This window comes from Lepisosteus platostomus, chromosome 3, assembly GCF_059453375.1.
Source record: "Lepisosteus platostomus isolate fLepPlt1 chromosome 3, fLepPlt1.hap1, whole genome shotgun sequence".
NCBI lineage: Eukaryota > Metazoa > Chordata > Actinopteri > Semionotiformes > Lepisosteidae > Lepisosteus > Lepisosteus platostomus.
The window spans coordinates 11,609,487-11,625,885 of record NC_142613.1 but is presented as its reverse complement, the minus strand read 5'-3'; the positions used below and the strand labels follow the sequence as shown (position 1 = coordinate 11,625,885).

At 37.2% G+C, this 16,399-nt stretch overlaps 1 protein-coding gene and 1 long non-coding RNA gene across 4 annotated transcripts; one reads left to right on the top strand and one right to left on the bottom strand.

Moving 5' to 3' along the window:
* Positions 1-1,770: 1,770 nt before the first annotated feature.
* LOC148674370 (pyroglutamylated RF-amide peptide receptor) lies at positions 1,771-15,025 on the bottom strand. Of its 2 annotated transcripts, none has more exons than XM_088627099.1 (7): positions 14,633-15,025; positions 10,723-12,232; positions 7,788-7,946; positions 6,563-6,624; positions 5,065-5,297; positions 4,294-4,391; positions 1,771-3,774 (listed from the first exon to the last, which is right to left on the bottom strand). In XM_088627099.1, exons 2-7 carry the CDS (start codon positions 11,054-11,056, stop codon positions 3,356-3,358), a joined length of 1,305 nt encoding a protein of 434 aa, XP_088483225.1. In that variant the 5' UTR covers positions 11,057-12,232; positions 14,633-15,025; the 3' UTR covers positions 1,771-3,355. The 2 variants fall into 2 exon arrangements, with proteins under 2 accessions (XP_088483225.1, XP_088483226.1); XM_088627100.1 differs by having other exon boundaries at positions 10,723-11,324.
* On the top strand, positions 3,676-7,810 carry LOC148674371 (uncharacterized). Of its 2 annotated transcripts, none has more exons than XR_015935569.1 (3): positions 3,676-3,809; positions 4,299-4,486; positions 7,232-7,810. It is a non-coding gene; the product is annotated as an uncharacterized LOC148674371 (long non-coding RNA). The 2 variants fall into 2 exon arrangements; XR_015935570.1 differs by having other exon boundaries at positions 3,686-3,787.
* Positions 15,026-16,399: the final 1,374 nt, after the last annotated feature.

The following is a 16,399-nucleotide window of genomic DNA, read 5'->3' as shown; positions in this document are numbered from 1 at the left end:
TGAGAAATTTAATAAAATACAGGAAGCTGGCCAAATAAAATATCTGTTTTCTGAAAGTCATCAGGATAAATGTTTTCTGGGTTGGGCATCCAAAAAATCTTCAATACTTGGAAAAAACAGAAGCACGCAGTTCAGATGTAATGAAATATGCCATAATTCATTAAAAAACACAGGGCATATTAACAATTTTCTCAAATTAAAGTGTATTAATGTATTACAGAACACCCCATTGTCTATTGAAATTTGAATCTGAGTTGTGGCACAATGTGAGTCTTCTGAAATGAAAGTGAGTTCTTCAGGGTGTGTGCTCCCTCACTATTAAAGCTGTTTCACACAGTGACAGATGTTAGCCCTCCTGCCAGTGCTAATTTAGTTCTGCAAGTCATACATGCTTCTGTCTCTCTGAAGCTTTGCCAGCGAGTCTAAGTCAGACAATGTGAGAGCGCAATACAGGCTGCACAAAGCATCACTTACCCATAGCTCGCTTTAATCTCTGCAGGGGGAGTGTAGTCGGGCAGCTGAACATGCTCATCATTACAACATGCATGACACAAGCCTGCTCTGTTTCATAACCACTGCTTCAAGGGAGTGTGAAGACAGTGCCATCCAATATTAGGACCAAAGTGCAGTCAATGGTTTAATATGACAGAAGAAATGTCAGACATTTGTAGTAATTTATGTTAAAAACAAATCCTATTTTTCTTTTAAAAAGAAGCCTGACTTTCTTGCATGACTTTTTTAATTTGGTGAAAGGTCTATGTATCTTATGCTAGCTTTGCTAAATCCAGTTCCTGCTGCTAGGCAATTGCTTTAGGAAAACCGTGTATCTCTGGTAGAGAGTGTGGGCTATTTTGAGTATTCTAGAATATAGTCCAGTTTCGTACTATATTTCTTACGAAAGAATGAATATAGTGTACCTTACCCTCCTCTGTGGCTATAACCCATACCACTTTTTAAATGATTTGAATGCACATTAAAGCTAATTTCTAACTTGTTGTTAGCAATGATGCTTGAACACAAAGCCAAACTAAACTATAGACGATTTTGAAGAGTCTGTTCTTTTTCAGCAGAATTCTGAGCTCTCGTGGATCGTTTTGGCTTTATTCACTGTGCGGATATTCCCACTCACAAAACAGGGCAGATGTTGGACCTTGTTTAAAACTGAGGTCTGCCTATTAGTAATGTGCAGGTCCATGAACTTCTAGCCAGTTGTTTTAATCTGGAGTTTCCAGGAAATATTGACAAGACTAAACAAACTATTAGGGGTTATGTTTTCTTTTCCAATCTTGTTCTCTTGTCACCATCACTTAGCCATCCTAGACTTGAGGAATCTGTTATGGAAAAAATAGATCAGTGTTGTTCATACCTCAGTCCCCTTGGTCCAGTAAGCAACATTGCTTCATTAAGTGTCATGTGTATAAACTTGAACATTGGAGGGATACTGTCTGTTCGTTTACTGGCCCTCAAGCAACACCAACGAGCCTGTTGTATATTTATCGTTTATATACTTGTATATTATTTTTCATGATTTTTTTTCAGTCTACAATTGTTCAGAGTCAGATTGCATTCTGTGATTCTATGTGTTGAGTCCGATAACAATCACTGAACACTAAGTTTACTTAAAGGGAAATGTTTTGGCCACTCCCGATTCCCTCATGTGCTTGAGAGACACGAATTTGGACACCAGGTGGAGCTGCTGTATTAACAAGATTTTTAGCATACATATTTAATGATTTATGTATGTAGAAACACATAGTCATGCATTGTTTTACAGAAAAAATCCTTCATCTTTATTCAAAGATTATTTTTTCACTACAGGTAGGAAAAACACAGTTTTACATATGAACCACATTAAAACAAATATTTCCAGTACACTAAATATACAATACTTTCCCTTAAATAAATCACACTTAATATTCTACATATGTACTCTACCAATTATAGAGCTGTCCCAGAAAATTGCACTCTTTTGGTTTAACAATATAGTCTACTGCATAGTAGACTATATTAGTGGCAGTTTAGTCACATCTACTGTACATCTAGACAAAGGCAAAATGATACTGTGTGTGACACTGACACAAGAAGAGCTCTTTTTGAAAAAGGCTGTTTGAAAAAGAAATGCCAAGATATGGCATTAGAAACAGGCTATTAGGAAACAGAAAAATGAAAAAGCAAATAACAGCCAATAATGGTAAACTGTGTGCCAATGAACAAATTCATATATCACAGGAAATTGGAGTGTAATTTCCAAACAAGTCCTATTAGATAAAGAATACTAATGTCTCAGTTTGTAAAAAAAGGCTGTTTAGACCTGAAAAAAGTGGAGGTTCTGAGTTACATGTGACTAATTATAGCATACCAGAGGCAGCCTGCCAGTAACTGACTCATTGACTTCTAAGATTATTAGCCATAGCGGCTTATGAAGAGCTCGCTTTGAGGCATGAAAATGCTCTTGACATTGTGCAACTCAATAATCCAGGATACTGGAAAATGTACTACCGATGGTGTTATAGATCATTTTTGAGTATTTTCTTCTGAAGTGTGCACAATCGACACAAGTCTTACTTTTAGATCTGTTTTCCCAAGTGTATTTCAGGAAATGAATTCACAGACTTACAAGGCTGAAATAGGTTATATTCTCTGAAGAACAAGTTTAAAGCAATATATGCCTTTTTAGTAACAAGTAATAGGTGCTAAAAAGAGAAGAAAGAAAACACAACGTTTCGGCCGTGGAGCCTTCTTCAGGCACACGTGACTTCAGACATGAACAGCAGTACCGCGAAATTGCGGAAAGAGTAAAGAGGAAAAACATTTAAAAGTGAATGTCTTTGTTTTGTGGAGTTACCAAACAACCAAAGTGTCCTCTCGTACCTTCGATGTATACATGAGACAAGAAGCCACGCTCTGTACTGTACAAGTGAGAATCTCGTGTCGGTAAAGATAACTTTTTCACAGTTGAGAAACACTGGGCGAGTCTCGTGCACAGTCATTACATATCAGGCCTTGTAGCCTGCAGAGAAGAAAGGCTCAAAAGACAAAGGGCCTTGCCTTCACGGCAAGCGTTACCCCTAGTCCTGTTACTCAAGCACAGCATCAAGCAAGAAGCCATCAGGTGTTTAAGACCTTGCCCTGATTTAAAAGGAACTGAAATCCTGGGCTTCCGATCACAAAGCACATACTTTAACCACTTGAGTGGCTAATAGGTACTGTACATTACAATTACTCTCATCTTCAAAATTGAAATGATATCGAAATCATTTGTATTTATGCTTAAAGAGCTGAAACCAGGTTACCTCTCACCACCTCCTGATTGCCGTGATTACTCCACATCCTTCTGTTTCTTCTGGGACAGGGTTTAGCTAGAGGATGTGCTGACATGCAGGGGATCTGTGACACTGAGAAGCAGGGGGCTGCTGTGCTTTTTGGAAATGCCTTGGAAGAGGTGGACCTGAGGGAAAGGGTTCAAGGTGTGCAGCTCTGACTCCCAGGCCACCCTGCTCCACTGGTGCGCGCCAGCTCCCAGCAGGCTGTGCTCACTGCGGTCCCGGAGGTGGAGCGAGTCTATGGCCGAGACTCCCACACGGGCCCGGCCTCCCAGCCTCCCCGCCAGCCAGCGCGGCCTGCCCCTCTGGAGGAAGATGGCCAGGAGGCCCTTCTTGAAGTTTTTGTTGAGGACAGCGTATACCACGGGGTTGCAGATGGAGTTGCCGAATCCCAGGATCTGGACTGTGGTGAAGACCAAAAACTCCTGATCTGGGTCGAGACTCAGCTTTCCTGTGGATCAAAGGTACTGTAGTGACTGGACTACAGTAAGTACAGTTTTCCTAGTTGTAAATGCTGTGTACTATGGTTTAGGTTACACAGAACAATGTTGAAAAGAACAATTCTACCTATTTATTAAAATGTGTATAAATAAAATAATATACATTATAAAGCAAATAGCCTATGCGTCAGTTGGTTAACTGCAAGACTGAAAAGCAAATTTAACTGTTTCTGGGATTAGTGAGATCAACACCACCAGTAAAAGTGATCGATCAGCTAGGAGTCTGCAAGTTGTGGTGTTTTTTTTGTAATTGTTGTAATTTATGTGTGTTTTCAACAGAGAAATTGAATAGGCCAACAGCAAATTTAAAAGGAAATCACAAGACCCCCCCAAAAAAAAACACTTTTAGAAGGGTTTTAAATGGTAGAACACTACTTATGATTGCTTATGATTATGGTTTCTAAAAAGCTCACCCCGGTTGCGCAGCTTATATAAGGGATGGATCAGACAGCTTCATTTTTCATGTTTACCATAGTCAGAGAGCACGGAAACCAGATGAAAAGGAGCCCAGCAGACAGCAAAGAGAAGAACGACCGTGGCCATCATTTTTACAGCACGTCTCTTCTTCCTGTTTGGAAAGAAAACAACCAGTGGGATTAGCGATGAGTCACTATAATCAAGACATTCTCATCTGCAGCCTGTGAATTCAGTTCACTTCACAAGGTAAGTGACTCTTGTATTGCAGAGGAATGAAAACAAGTGTACTTCAAAGTATTCTAATTTATGCCAGATATATTAATGGTTATGTGAAAAGAATGGTTATGTGAAGCAGCCGCTTATTTCATACATTGCTTAAATGGAAGTAAACTGAGAAGCACAGTTATGGTATCACCCAATTTGGAAAGAGCTAGAAGTTGTGCCCCTTTGTGGGCTTAAATCCAACATAAGCTTGATGTAAGTATTTTATTTAGATCGCTGCATGTGCATCCCCACTTGTATAAATAGATTTAAATGTAAATCAATAATAACAAGATATTTCTGGAATGCTGGAGTACATAGTATCTAAATCATTTTTAGTGGTACAATGAAGATTTGACTTCTGATCTGTGATCAGTGGGACTATAAGGCTAAGACTTCTGGCCAGGGTTGTAGGACAAAACAGAAGAGACTGGAAACTATCTAGAATCAATTCAAACTTGCAAATCATTGGATAATATCTCAAGACATAAGGATACCACAGTGGAGTATCATTTTCTTTATAAACATGACCTGCTTTGAATTCCTTTTGCTCAAGAGCTCACCTGGTGATCTTGTTTATCTCTGAGCCAGGTAGTGTCTGAAACATGACATCATGGACACGATGTTTGCCCCACAGTTCCCGCATGATTTTGCCATATAGCACACTCATAGTAACCATGGGAACCAGGAACACCAGCAACAACAAGAATGTAGTGTATGCTTGTCGTTGCCAAGTATGAGGCCATATCTCCTGGCAGCAGGTGTAGTGCACATCAAACAGGAAGTCGTACTTCACCTGCAAAACAATCACCATGTACCTGTATGAATATCATGCATGTTTCTGTGAAGGTATAGAATATAAGAACACGATGCAGTAGGTTTTTGGTAAGAAATGAAGAAATACAAATGTCTGAAACTGAAGAGTTTCTTTCTTGATTTTTTTGGAAACAAATCAGTCCTGAATTTTAGAAAGTAAATTAAATATATAAAAAACAACTCTTAACCTAAACATCCACCTCCCTCTTAGTCCTGTTTTAAGTTAATTTGACAAACTGTTTAAGCATGCATGACATCTTAAATTAACTATCACATTGAGCATACCAATATAATTTACAGTTATTTTCACTCTTACTAAAAAGTGGTATGCATTCATCCAATGCTAAAAATCCAAAAGACATTATGACAACCCAGAGGTCTTTTATAACATTAAAATATATCTTTTATACTTTATCCTGATTTGTTTTTCAGAATTTCTGTTCTGTATTTATGCTACTAACCGTGTGTAGCACATAAAAAGCAGACAAATAATAATGCAGTATTTTGATAAGAGTCCTATTCAATATGACTGAAAAGGTATTGTAACGAATTCGCCTCTGTACATAACAGGGATCTTGGCCGCGCGGGCTGAGGAAGGTCTTCTTCAGCTCAGCCGGCAATACCCCTGGTTGAGCCATGCCGGAGAGCAGGGTTCGTGCCCAGTGTGGTGAGGGAACAAACCCTAGAACCCGAATCTGTTACAGTATTTTGAGGCTGAACTTGTGTTTAATTTCTTTGTCGACACCATATTTTCACCATTGTGTGTCAGCAGAACTTTTAAAAGTTTCAGGGCTTCTTCTTATTAATAATCTTAATTTCTGTAAAGACTGATGTACTTTGAAGAGATAGTTACGACTAAGAGGACATTGCAAGTCATTTGTGAAGAGATAAAACACTATTCAAAGAATAATAATGATTCCTGAAGCCTTACTGAATGATCGGAAGCTCTTGATGTACACATGTATATTTATGTTGGCTATCTCTAAAACATACAGTACCTTTGCTTTTTGAAATTTGTGCACTAATCACTAATTTGATTACGCTAAAGAATATTCTTTACCAGAAACATTATTTGTCCTGGTCACTGCAATTCTAAATAAGTAACAGTAAGGGAATTATAATTAAAGATTTAGGACACAAAAAAAGATAAATGAAAAGGACAAAAAGTACAACTTGATTAATTGAATTTGAATTTAATTTAATTTGATGAATTATAACTTGAGGTTTAAAACAGTGGGAAGTTACCTCCACTTTGTGGGCATACCACATAGGGCATGCAATAACCAGAGCTGCCAGCCAGACACCAGCTGGAAGGAAAAAAAATGGTCATTTAAGAAACCACTTTAAAAATACATTTACAAAAAGCTAGCCCCCTGTTTCTCTGTTTAATTATCTGTGCAGTTTCATTGTATCACCACAAAGTTAATAGTTAAAAAGAAAGTATTCCTCAAAAGACCATTACTGTTTGGAATTGGCACCAGTGTGCCCGATCAGTATGTTTGTATATTATTTGCCCTAAAATGAAACAGATTTTGTCAAAATAATCTCATGCTTTGCATAACAATTGTCATGCAGGCATAGTTGAAATGTGCGTTACTTCAGTGCAAACAAATATTCGTGTTGTCGTTTGTAACTTCACAGTACATGACACATGTACTGTATGTAGAGAGGATGAAGTACTGTAGGAGCTGTGTCAGAGTTTGAGGTGCAAAAGAGTAAGCAAAGGTTAATTTCTTGCTAAAAAACATAAACAAAAGTATGATTCAGCTGTTGGCTCTATTTGACTGTTACTTCTTACTCATTTAGAAATTTCTGGCTATGAACACTCCAAACATATTGAAGGCTTAAAGCAATTTTCTCTTGATAAGTGAGGCTTATTAGTTACTTTCTGTTTCTCTTCTTGATTTTCAACAGGTCTGATCACCTCGTCCCCAGTGCCTCATCAACTTCCTGAATAATGAGGTGATTTAAAGCTCGTGCATCAGCCATCCAGGTGATTCAGGTATAACAGGATCAGTTGTAAATGTTCAATTAATTACAATGACACCAAAACCATTATAATAAATCACCAAAATCTTCAGACTGTTTTTTCCTAAAAATATACATTTATAAATAGTAATGAGTAAATAATAAGTTATATACTGTATATCAGAATTTTCATACAAGCCATATTGTGTAAAATTCTGTTTCCATGGATAAAGTTAGCATTTCTAAATGGCACATTCCATGTTCCTGCTTAAACAACTAAGCCTATGTTAAGAAAGGAAGCCTACATCTCAAGACACTGGTGTACAAAATTGTGGGGTGCCAGGAAAATCTTACTAAAATCCACGTAAGAAAATAAGAATGAACAAATTTATCAAGGAACTAACAAAACTTTTGAGTCACAGGATGGGGTACATATCTTCCCAACAAAAAAAAAAACGCATGAGTGAAAAATCAAAGGTGGTCCCCCTGACTTGGCTCTTACCCAGCATCTTGATGGCATGACTAGGGAAGTAACCATTCTGCAACTGCAGTGGGTACAAGATGCCCTGGAATCTCTCTGCTGCTATGCAGATCATGGTGAAGATGCTAGCTGAGATGGCAGTCACCTGGAGAAATGCAACCAGCTTGCACAGAAACTCTCCTGTGAGAGATAGAGAGGAACAGGAAGACAGAGAAAAGAGTTTTCCATTATTTCTTTTACTAAACATTTTGGGACTTGTGGGAGAGAAATGTTTGCTGCCTTGGTAAATCTTCAGACTATTCTTGCATTTGAATGTGGTAACAACAAAATTTATTTATGCTGACAACCATGAAGAACGTAAACCCTTGTAAACTGAACACAAATATCACATTTTGTTATTGACATTTTCCCTCGACTTACAGTGGTGCTAAAAAGTTTTTGAACCCTTTAGAATTTTCATGCAAGAAACACAAACAACATCACTGAGTTGAAGCAGTTCTGTAAGGAGGAATGGGCCAAACTTCCTCCAAGTCGATGTGCGGGACTGATCAACAGTTACCGTAAACAGTTGGTTGAAGTCATTGCTGCTCAAGGAGGTCACACCAGTTACTGAAAGCATAGGTTAACATACTTTTTCCAACGAAGAAATTTAACATTGGATCATTTTGATCAATAAATGAATGAAAAAGTATATCCTTTTGTGTGTGATTTTGCCTCTTTTGCCATTTATAAAGTTTATATGTAAATCTGCACAGATGTGTTCACTGCAATTATTACACATTCAAAATAATTTACTGGCTGCAGCTTGACAGTAAAACACAAAATGAGTGAGCGCTAAACCTTCATATACACTGACAGTAAAGGTCAAGAGTTTTTTATTAAAAGGCCAAGAAATATATAAGAATTGGACTCGTCTAGATTGTTATCCCTGTATATATCCTGTCACAAAAGTCACTACATGATGGAGCATTCTGCAATTTAATAATAGTAACTCCAGTCTACACTATTTTATAAAGTTATGGAATGGTATAATGTCTTGTGGTCCACGTCAGATGTCAAGAGAAAATCTAAATAAAAATTAAGTAACATTTTAAGGGTTCCTGCTATGTAACATCAGTTATGTTTCAATAATTAACATTCTTTTCAAAGTGGTCTATGATTAAAAAAATGAACAGCTTTAAAAGTAAAACGTGTAACAGCTTCTTGTGACATTAGCACTGAGTTGCTGGTCATGTAAATGCCTGTTTCTGTTATACTTTTAATATTGAGTGTACTTTTAATATATACATTTTTTAATATTAATACATATTAATTGTCTTGCAGTGTGGCTGCCATAGGGAAATAAATGTGAAGTATTTACAGTGTAATAGGTTGAAATGAAATCAAGGGTGTTTTAACACAATGGCATGTGATGGGTTTCACTAGGTCATTTGAATCCCATATTCTGTACTGTTACTCATTGAATATTATGTGGTCACTACAAAGGAACCACAAACTGGATTAGTGTCAATATCTGAGGCTTAACTGTCAGAAATGTGATGAATTTCATAAGTACAACAAGACAGGAGACCTACTGATAAACAAATGCCAAAAAGTTGTCAGGAAACAGAAATAAAATTGCAGATCTGACACAAAAAGCCAATTGTACATAAACTGAGAAGTTGCAAATGAATCACTGCTGAAAGTTCAAAACATGTCAAACAAGTCAGGTAAAACAAGTTTGCTCAAGCACATCTAGAAATTTTGTTTTACAAAAACAGTAAAAGTTCAGCTACAGATTTCCGGCAGAAGTGCCATTTCAAATGTGAAGTTCATTTAGAAATATCAAGAACATTGTGTCACTTTAATGTCAGAAGTTCAGTTGAAGCTCACCATACAATATAAAGCTGATGTAAAACTGATTATAATACCTAATGTGAAGCTGAATTTCAAAACACTGAAAGGGATACCTTTATCATCATTACAAAACTATTATCATTATTGCAAAGGAGCCTTTTCCTTTGCAGCCTCTGCATGCTGACGCATGCTTACTTGATTTATTATCAGTGTTGATGAGACGGGCTGTTTTTTTAATGATCTAAACAGAGTATATGACTGGTTGAAATAAAACAACTCTAATGAATGGCAGCCTTTCTCACTGATTCATGTGATCCATTAACATAAGACCACCTGGTGAGTAAATAGTCTTTAAATGTTTAAGCTATTAAACATGGAGCCACTGCATTTTAGATGGTAGGCCATTTCAGCTGGTATCCAAAAAGTTAACAGTGGCTGAGCCATTACCCATATTTCTCTGCCAAGCACAAGTAACGACGTCTTATGTGTAAACTGATTTGTAACCTATCCAACTAAACATAGAGAGGACATCTTAGGATCTAGACGACTAGATAATCATGGGTGTAGCATGAACTATCAGATGTTTTACTAGAATGAGTACAACAGCTTTCTTAATGGAAATTCTTTACTACCTTGTTTTAACATGTTTGGAAATTGTGTTCAAGCTAAAATCTCTGTGGCCTTCAAAGCTTGCCAAATACTAACAACTCCACTTCTGAAAAATATCTTAAGGCTGATTGCCAATAAATGTGATAAGTAATCATTAAAACATCAGAAGAGTGAAAAACTAGAATGAGCACGTTGGTCCATGGGTGTGCTTCATGGTCCAACAAAGGAATTGCTGGTAACAACCTGTCTCATCTCTTCTGGCAAATTCAAAAATTGAATTTGTGAAAGTTAAATTCCTAGATGTCCCTACTGTATTTCTTTCCTTCACTGTAATTGTTACCCGTCGACAGGCAAGAATTTGTAAAGAAATGAGAAGAAATTGCTGAAATGAGAAACTTTAAGTTATTCCCATCCTCTGATTCTAGCTCAGTGTCATGTGGAACTTCCTGTCAAGCTGTCTGCCTAGCCTTTTCAACAGCTCCTTGAAAGTGTTTACGAACAACGTACCTACCTGCAAGCCAGTTTGTGAAGAAGTGCTGCAGGAGGGTAGCTGGGACACAGAAAATGGAGATCAGGAGATCGCTTAGGGCCAGTGAGCAGACAAAGAACGTGCTGGGAGCCTGAAGAGCCTTCCTCCGACAAAGCAGGAACAGCACAGCTGTGTTTCCGGCCAGTGCCAGAATGAAAATCAGTACATAGAGGATGCTAAAGATAGGCTGAAGTGCAGAAGGCAGCCGGGGCACATACACCAGTGGACTGAGCCCAAACTCCTGAATAAACTGGTGCCTGGAGACATTGGAGGCCTCCAGCCAAAAGGTTAACATCTGGGGTGTGAAATTCATCATGTAAAAGCTGTAGGCGGGAGTTTCTCTTGGTGAGTATAGTCCTTACCTTAGAGGATAAGAAATCTAGGCTTGAGGACTTGAAAACATTCAACACAGGCTCTTCGAATTCGAGTGCTGATTCTAACTTGTTAGGGAAATTTTAAAAAGTACCGTTAAATCATCTAGCCCTTTGGCAGAAAGCCCCATCACCATCATAAGGGGACTCCTTGAAATTTTGAATGTCCACTTGATCATTTTTTCCAGCTTCAGATACAACATACTGTAGGAGCTGAATACAAAAGAATAACCTTCTTAGTGTACATAAAAGGAACACTGAATCTCTTCTTATTGATCCATTCAAAATATCCAGGTGGCTCCCTTCAATACCACATGGCTCTGTTGCTAGACCTAATAACACTTGATTGAAATGGTCTGGTTATAAGTGACTGATGTTGTCTGGTGCTAGCATGACAAAAATGGCTGAAGAAAACTGTTCTGCCATTCGCGACTTTTATCAGGGCTCTTACCAGTTGTCAGTCATAAGGACCTTTCGCTTTTGGTATTTTCACCTTTTCTTAATGAAAAGTCACATGAAATTCTACACAACTGAGAAATGTTGATACGTGCCAAGCAAAAGGCTGAATCTGTTCAATCATATTATTCTACTAATAAACTCCTGTGACCGGGTTTATTATATTGACTTTATCACTGCACTGCACCATGGTTGGCCTGTACAATCTGCAGTTTGTGGAAATGAATCATTATCAGTTTCACTGAAACAGGATGATTTTTTGTCTCTATAGATTTTCAAGCTAAGGTAGAAATCTCCACCACAAAATACAACTGTTATTTCAGTTACTCTCACACTGGATAAATTCCAACTTGATAAAGCTGCAAAATTTTAAAGAGGATTCCATTACACTATTTTGTTGTGCCCTCACACCTATTTTCTAGATAGCTCTTTATTTTTCATTTGGTCTTCTTTTGGTTTGTGCACAGCACACACAATGAATAGATCTCATGTAGCTCAAGAGAGTAAAAGATTATTAAAAAGCCAGAAGTCCTCATCAGAAGTCCTCCTCACACAGAGGAGGTCACAATGCAGTTGACTGGTTTCTCAGACTGGCAGACTTCCTGTAAATCGTAAGGGCTGCATAAGTACTGTAGCAGTTTGGCAGATGTGAATCGATGTGGATCCTAAGGAAAGAAAATGCAAGAAAAAAACACCAGTAACTTTAATAGTTCTACTGTATTAGCTAAATCATTGCTGTAACAAAGGAAGGCAACTTCCCTATAAACTCTTTCCCTAAAATCCCTATACACTCTTTCCTGACATACTGTAGGCTTTGGAAAAAAACCCCAACTTGGACCTAAACTATTAACATGTCCTTTATTTTTCCAACTAGTCATTTGTCAAGAATATGGCAGAGACATGGAGGATTTGTAAATTGTTTGGTCTTTTGGATCATCTTGTGAGCCCCAATGTGATCCAATGGAATTTGACAGACCTTGCAGATTTTCATCGTCTTTGAACCATTCTATACATTGCTCAGGATAATAATATGATCCATCTAAATATAATACACACAAGTTCATCCAAAACCCACCAGATCTTGCAAATATACAATAAAAGTAATGGACATTTATACAAATGGATATACAAGTTTAGTTTTAAAACATGACCACCAGATGACTATAGCAAAAAGAAATGAGCACATTGTCACTTAAGATTCTGTTACAGCCAATGTGAAACTCTCTAAAAAGTGAACAGCTATTTACTCAAAATAAAATTGAAGAAGTTAAGGTTAATCACACACTGAAGAGTGGAAAGAAGAAACACATCTTGCCGGTTATGTTTTCTTCAGCTGCCATCCAATAATTAATTAATAATTAATAATTAATAATTAAGTTTTCGTATCCATTCAATTAATGCTGACACAGCTCCCCCCTCAAACCTACTCAAAAATGTTTACTAGCTTTCCAAGCATCGTAGGCCAACTGTGATTTAAATGAGTTTTCTTTGCCTTGTTTTTAAAGCTTTCTTATTTTTCCCAAATTCCAGTCTGGCCCTGATTAACCCCTGATTAAACACCATGTAGCTGATCTGCTCCAAACGTGGCAAGGATAGTGTTGGAGACATTATAGTTTATACAGTACAGTACAGTATGTGGACCCATACTGGATTATCAAATTATTGTCAAAACAATGCATTAACAGTTCAAAAGTTGTTTGGCTATTAAGCTCCTTGTTTTGGTAGGTATTGTTGTAGTGGCAATAAAGTGCCCCCACAGTGGCTGTGACTAGACTGAACTCATGAGTAGCAGCATCACTCTCCAAAAAAGCCTATTAGTGTGTGTACTACTAGTGTGTAGTATAGTTTAATCCAAACTGACTGTATCTGACTGATAATAATCACACTGAAGGGAAATGTTCTAGAAAATTTCTACAAAGAATTGCTTATTGCCCCCTTGGGAGTTCTGATGGTTCTGAGTAAACTGAACTCATTATGTCAAGTCTTTTTATAAACTGTTAGTTGCTGCTGGCAGATTGACTAGTGAACCAAACTAAGGTTTGGGAACTTATAATTAATCCAGTTTTCCCACATAATTTTTAACTCATAGACAAAAAACATCTTTTTTTTCAGTGATTGAGAGAATCTATGAATTTCCATTGAAGTCGGTTAACTTTTACTGGATATTTTTCTGGATATCCCATAATACAATGTATACAAACTACTGGAAAACAGTAAAAATACAAGTCTAATTCTTGAGTATTTAACATTTTCTTGAAAGATTACAGTGCGTAACATAATTAAAGTAATGTGTGAACGTAAATTTGAAGGGCTCTTCTCCATTATTACACTACAAAAAATAATATATACCTATATTTATTGTACTTTCTGTAGGATTCTCTCCTAAATGAAAAAAAAAAACCGTTAGTGGTTTTGTTAAATCCCCAGTTGTATAGTACAATAACGTACTTCCATCCCTCTGTATTTCGCTGTAGCATGAAATTAATCTAATAAATTCGGGAGATTTCTGTCATTTCCTGTCTAGGAATATTAATTCCATAATTTTAGGTGGTGCATAAACATTTATTAAAAATGATAATGCAGCTACAATCGCTAATGTCACATTGTTCATTTTCTGAATACATGTGTGGCAGACAAAACCTAATTATGATATATTCTATTCGAATACATTTTCTTAAGAATAGACTGTCTTATAACTATATACTTGTGGGAAATAATCTCTATTCCATACAAAGTAATTTATTCATATTTATCTAACTAACGGCAAGAACGATAGACGCTTTGTGAATTGTTTCTGCCGTTTCACTAGACCCTAGCCGGTGTGCCGGTATTCTGTAGTACAGTAGGCGTAATTCATGGGGTATAACAGTACCAGACCATCCAGATACCCTCACAATTATTAATGAATTATTGAGGTTTAAATATTAATTCCAATTAAAATCGCCATTCCAGTTTTTAAACTAAAAATCAACAGAATGTATGCGCGATTCCCCTTGAGCTTGGTTTGTTAAAATGCCATTTTTCTGGCTCTCTGAATACTTCAGTAGTAAAGCCAAATTACTCACATTTCCGTTCTTGTGAAGCTAGAAGGAAAAACGCTTCTTTCTTCAAAAGCTTTTTTAAATACACCTGTCGAAATATCTGACTTCGTCGTGTTTTCATTGTAAAATTAAGAAGAAAACCGGAATTATTTTCTTTCCAAACACGTTTCACTGGATCCAGGATTCACATGATGCGCGTTAGGTGAAGCTCGCTGGAAAAGTTCTCTCATAGCTGCTCTGCTGGCAGCCAGAATTTCCTGTGCATTATATACAGTATACAGTACGGTACCCTGACTGTTTTCCCTCCAGGTCTTTCCAGGTTTGTTATGTGAAGTGTTGGGTGAGTCTCCTGTTTCAATGTGTATCTTTGACTGACATTGCGAGATATATTAAATATATTCAGACATCTTCAAGCGTGCTCTGTGTGGGTTTTAGAAAAATACCGCGTCCTGGGCGTTTATGTAAATGCCTACCGTAATCATAATTGTGTTTTTAGATTCTCCAGGTGTCAAATGTAAAAACAACCAGGTACAATTTCAAACAAACATAAAGAACAATGTCAGTGCCTAGAGAAGGTAACATTTATGCAGCGTAGATACACCAATAAAATTGTCGGCATTTCTACAGTACAAAATATCAGATTTTGTAGCTTTTTATCACAGCGGGGTAAAACTGTAACCCTGCTGTGATAAAAAGGGGGGTAAAATTCTGTTTTTTTTCTTAAAAGAGCTCTGTTTTGGTCATTTAGTCTCGTGTTGTGCTGATTTCAGATATAGGGCAGAGGAAATAACAAATAAGGACCACGGTTAATTGTCTACATTGTTAATTGTTTTTAATTAGCCGAGAAGTATAGCGGTGTAGGACCCAGCACATTCCTTTAGACAGAAACAACTACATGCCCCAGTAGAGCAGCAAATTAAAAAAAAAAACTTTGAGAATTCTTATCATACAATATTGATTTGATGTACAGTAAGCACACTAGAATCAAAATGTTGTTATGAACCTGTGTGTGCAATAAGCAATGAACAGCTTCTTGGTCAGAAATGATTAATTAATAGATTTTAATGTATAGTATTGTAGTGAAAGAAACAACCTTTTCATTCAAGTTAGCCTTTGGAAAGAAAGGTTTTGTGGGCACAAAGGGATGATATATACAGATATCCTCCTTCTCATTCACCCATCACTTTACTTACACACCAGCTTGTGCAACCTTTATACTCAACTTTCAAAACGAAGGTGTCACCCTGTCATGATAAAAAGGGTAAAATAAAGGGTAAATTAAATTTCCTCTTAAATTGTGCTTCAAAGAGTTCGGCTTTGCTTGTCCTCCTCAGAGACTGGTTTCCAGTTGTGCAAATCCATTTATATTATCTCTGTGATTGGATTTGTTTAAAATGTACGTGCTAGAGTTTACATCTGACATATATCACTTGCCTAAAGTGTGGCCTGGGTAAATAACATCCTACATTTTTAGCCCAGGCAAACATCTGGGATTATCATGTCTCACGTTTCCACCCCTGACAGCAGATTGTTTTTCTGTGTCTAGCTAATAACCCTGCTGATGAGTGCTTGCTGGGCTCTAGCACTTCAAGCTTCCAAAGGAAAACATTTTCTGAAAGACTGAAATAGAGACAGGAATGCTAAATTATAATGTGTGGGAGAGTTCCATGATTTTTGAACCTGCTTCTTGTTTTTATCCTCCTTCTGTCTTTCTATTAAACCTGTCCTTACCTGTATTGCTCTTTTGCCAGGTGTTTCTGTTTTTCTTACACTAGCTGAAAGGTAGAATCG